The 3551-nt window shown below is 36.5% G+C and overlaps 1 protein-coding gene across 2 annotated transcripts in view; it reads right to left on the bottom strand.

The window, feature by feature from the left end:
• LOC114475682 (hepatitis A virus cellular receptor 1 homolog) overlaps window positions 1-3146 on the bottom strand; it is a 7022-nt gene extending 3876 nt beyond the window's left edge. For both annotated transcript variants that reach the window (XM_028466703.1, XM_028466704.1), the window contains exons 1-3: window positions 3058-3146; window positions 1640-1981; window positions 175-255 (exon numbers count right to left, since the gene is read on the bottom strand). In XM_028466703.1, the coding sequence (XP_028322504.1) occupies window positions 175-255; window positions 1640-1981; window positions 3058-3088 (454 nt within the window). In that variant the 5' untranslated portion in view covers window positions 3089-3146. The remainder of the gene's footprint in view (window positions 1-174; window positions 256-1639; window positions 1982-3057) is intronic.
• Window positions 3147-3551: the final 405 nt, after the last annotated feature.

Below are 3551 nucleotides of genomic sequence, written 5' to 3'. Positions count from 1 at the left end.
TTAATATTATTAATAACAGCTTCTCTCTTCATATGCTGATGACATCACTCTGTTTAACCCTCACTGTGGTCATGAATAAAGAAGCTGTGGAGATTTTATTTATTTTAAAGTATTCATTTTATTTTAAAAGGGTTGATTTAAACGTAAATATGTTCTCAGTGATCTTGGCTGTACCTGCGGTTCGTGAGGCTGTGGTGGATGAGTTGAGCTGCAGTGGTGTCGGTGAAGAGGAGAAGGAGAAGCTCGGCTCTGGAGCTGAAACACAACAACACTGTTTTATTACACACAGGAAGTGTCTGATTCTGCTGTTAGCTTACAAAGCTAACGTATGCTAAACACGAGGGTTTTCCATTTGCAGCAGATTGATTCCATCTCAGTCTCATTTTTGACTGGATGTTCAGCTACAAAAAGACACTAAAAAATACACAAAATTGTGGCACAAGATGACTAATAATACACAAAAATAACAGAATACAAAAAATCCCAAGATAATGACAAACATAAAAAAAAAAGTATTTAAAAACACAACAACAAAAAACAATAACTGCACAGAATGATAAATAGACATAATTTATATAGAGTTTTATCACCACTGAAACAGTCTCAAAGCTTTACATATCAGCTCATTCACCAGTGGGACAGGACTGACATGCAAGGCACTAGTCGACCACTGGGAGCAACTTAGGGTTCAGTGTCTTGCTCAAGGACACTTCGACACATAGTCAGGTACTGGGATCGAACCCCCAACCTCTCGATCAGAAGACGACCCACTACCACCTGAGCCACAGTCGCCCCAAAATCACTTAGACCAGACACAGGTCACAGCACAATGACCCAAAAACACACAAACAAACCAAATGAACTAAAAATCACATACAGTGATTTAAAAACACAAAGCATGTTGTCGTGGGAACCTGTCTGGACTCATCTGTTAAAACCAGCCTCAGAAACTTTGGGGTTTGTTTTGATCAGTTCATGTTTTTAGAGGTTCACTGTGATCACCTGATCATAAACTGTTTTTATCAGCTGAGAAATATCTGTAAAGTCAGGAATCTATTATTAAAATCAGATCTGGAACTGATCATCCACGCGTTCATCTCGTCACGCATCAATTATTGTTTTCACTTGTTTTAATAAGTCGTTTCTGATCAGATGGTCAGACCCTCAGTTTATCACTGACTTCCTGTACCCCTACCCTTCAGGACACACCCTGGAGTTCAGGCTGTGGCCCCCAGACTCTGGAATGACCTTCAGTGTGTGGATACTTTAGAATCATCTGAAGACTTCATTCTTCAGAAAAGCTTTTAGTTCAATGGATTTTAAACTTTTGTTATTCTTTTTATACTTTTATGTTGTTGCTCCTGTTGTTTTAATTTCTCCTCTGTTCTGTACAACACTTTATATCTGAATAAAACACTTTATAAATCAAAATCACTGACTTAATATTTTGTATTATTAGTATTTTATTGTATGTTAGTCCTTTATTGTATTTCATATCATATTGTATTTTGTATGGTTATTGTGAGTATTTCATATCGTATGGTGAGTTAACTGAGTGGTTCCAGCTCTAGTTATATAGTTCTAGATGTATTCTCTCCTGTTCCTCCCACACATATCATACATGTATGATCTTTCTCACCCACTCTGAGCTCAAAGTGATGCTTGTGGTCGTTGAACCACCCAGGGATCTCCACCCTGCACCCGTAGGTCTCAGCGTCGGCCTCGCTGATGTTCAGGATGGTCAGAGAAACGTCTCCTCTGTCCAGTTCTCCCAGTAGCTGGTACCTGCTGGACGCTCTGGTGTCTTCTATCACCTGGTGTGCATCAGTGGAGAGGAGACGCTGGTCACAGCCTCTGATTGGTATCTGACCCCGACCCCAGCACACGGGCAGAGGACCGTAGTGTTTGATGTCGTAAACACAGGAGAAGGTCACAGAGTGTCCAACCACTACACTGATGCTGCTGCTGCTGCGTTCAAGGACTGAGACATACACACATAGTAGATTCAATTCAATTCAATTCAATAATTCAGCTCCGAGACAAAGTTAAACTCATTTTAGTTTCAGGGGCCAAATACAGAGCAGTTTGATCTCAAATGTTCCACAGATTTTATGCTGAAAAACAAGTCATTATTGTTCCATAGTTTACACTTCTACATATACATTAAATACAAAATATGTAACAAACCAACAATACCACAGCAATAAGTGACAGATATCAGTCCCAACAGGATCTATACTTTACATTTACAGATTTTGGGACCAATTTCTATTTAATTAAGGATTTTGTAATTTTTTTGTAATTTTGAGGGTTTTTTTCAACAGTTTAACATTAAAAATGACTTTAATCATGTGATATTAGCACCAGAAAAACTGTGAGCACCTGAAAATATTGAGTTTCATTTACACAATGATTTATGTTTTCTCTGTCATTTTGACTTTCTCCTGTGGACCGAATTGGATGCTCCAAAGGGCCAGATTTGGCCCCCGGACCATGAGTTTGACACATTCGGTCAAGGATAAACTGCACAAAATGGGCTTCTTGAACTTTAAACAGATGAAATTATATTGTATTATTAAGTGTTTTCTTCCACATCATGACTGAAGCAAATATTCCTTGATTTTATATTTTTAATATTTTAAACAGTAAACAAAGCAGATTTACTTTAAACAAAATGTAAATTTTCCAAAAGCGCTTCATAAGAATTATAACTCATTCAAAGCCACTGACATAATATTTGCATTATTAATATATATCAAATTTGTATTTTTAAGCATAAAATCCCATTTAATGAAATCATTTTAAGATGAATTCATCACTACAGCTCTATCCATAATCAATACTTTTATTGACCAAAGTGTGTTACATCCACTGATCAGTTTAATCAAAGATGCTAAATATGGTCACAATGTTTTAATTTGATTTCATAATAATTCATCTCTAACTGTAAAAAGACATGAAAGCATTTCATTTTGACACAGTTTATTGATCAGGAGGAGGTTTTAAACGCTGTTATTTTAGTAGTTTTGTGCTAAATAAAGAAATAAAGTGTGATACCTGAGAGCAGCAGCATCTGTAGCAGCTTCATGACGAGAAAAGAACAAAGAATGAATGAAGTTCTTCAGTCACACGGTCCTTACAGGAAGTCCTGCCCTCAGTGGAGAACAGTAAACCTCACACAGACACTGTTAGTGACATTAATCCTTGTTGTACTTTGTGTAAAGTCAACGTTGTGTTGGTGATGAAACTTTAATGTTTGATTATTACTATATTTGACAGTGATTTTGATCATTTCACGACTAAAAACGGATTCAAATCCATTAAAAATGCCCCAAAAAACAGTTTGTATTGAACTTATTCAGGTTTTTGTACATTAGCAGACACTGAACAGGAACAAACAGGTCAGAATTATATATATTATATTAAAAAATATATACATTTCTGTTGCTTTTTTGTCAGTTTTATGGCTTTTATTTAATCTGCTGTTATTTCTGCATGTTTTTAATCTCAGCTGATCAAACTATGACAATGTGTCCGACCACAGTTGGACG

Source organism: Gouania willdenowi, chromosome 14 (assembly GCF_900634775.1).
Source record: "Gouania willdenowi chromosome 14, fGouWil2.1, whole genome shotgun sequence".
Lineage (NCBI taxonomy): Eukaryota > Metazoa > Chordata > Actinopteri > Blenniiformes > Gobiesocidae > Gouania > Gouania willdenowi.
The sequence above is the reverse complement of the archived record's forward strand: the minus strand, read 5'-3'. Positions and strand labels throughout refer to the sequence as shown.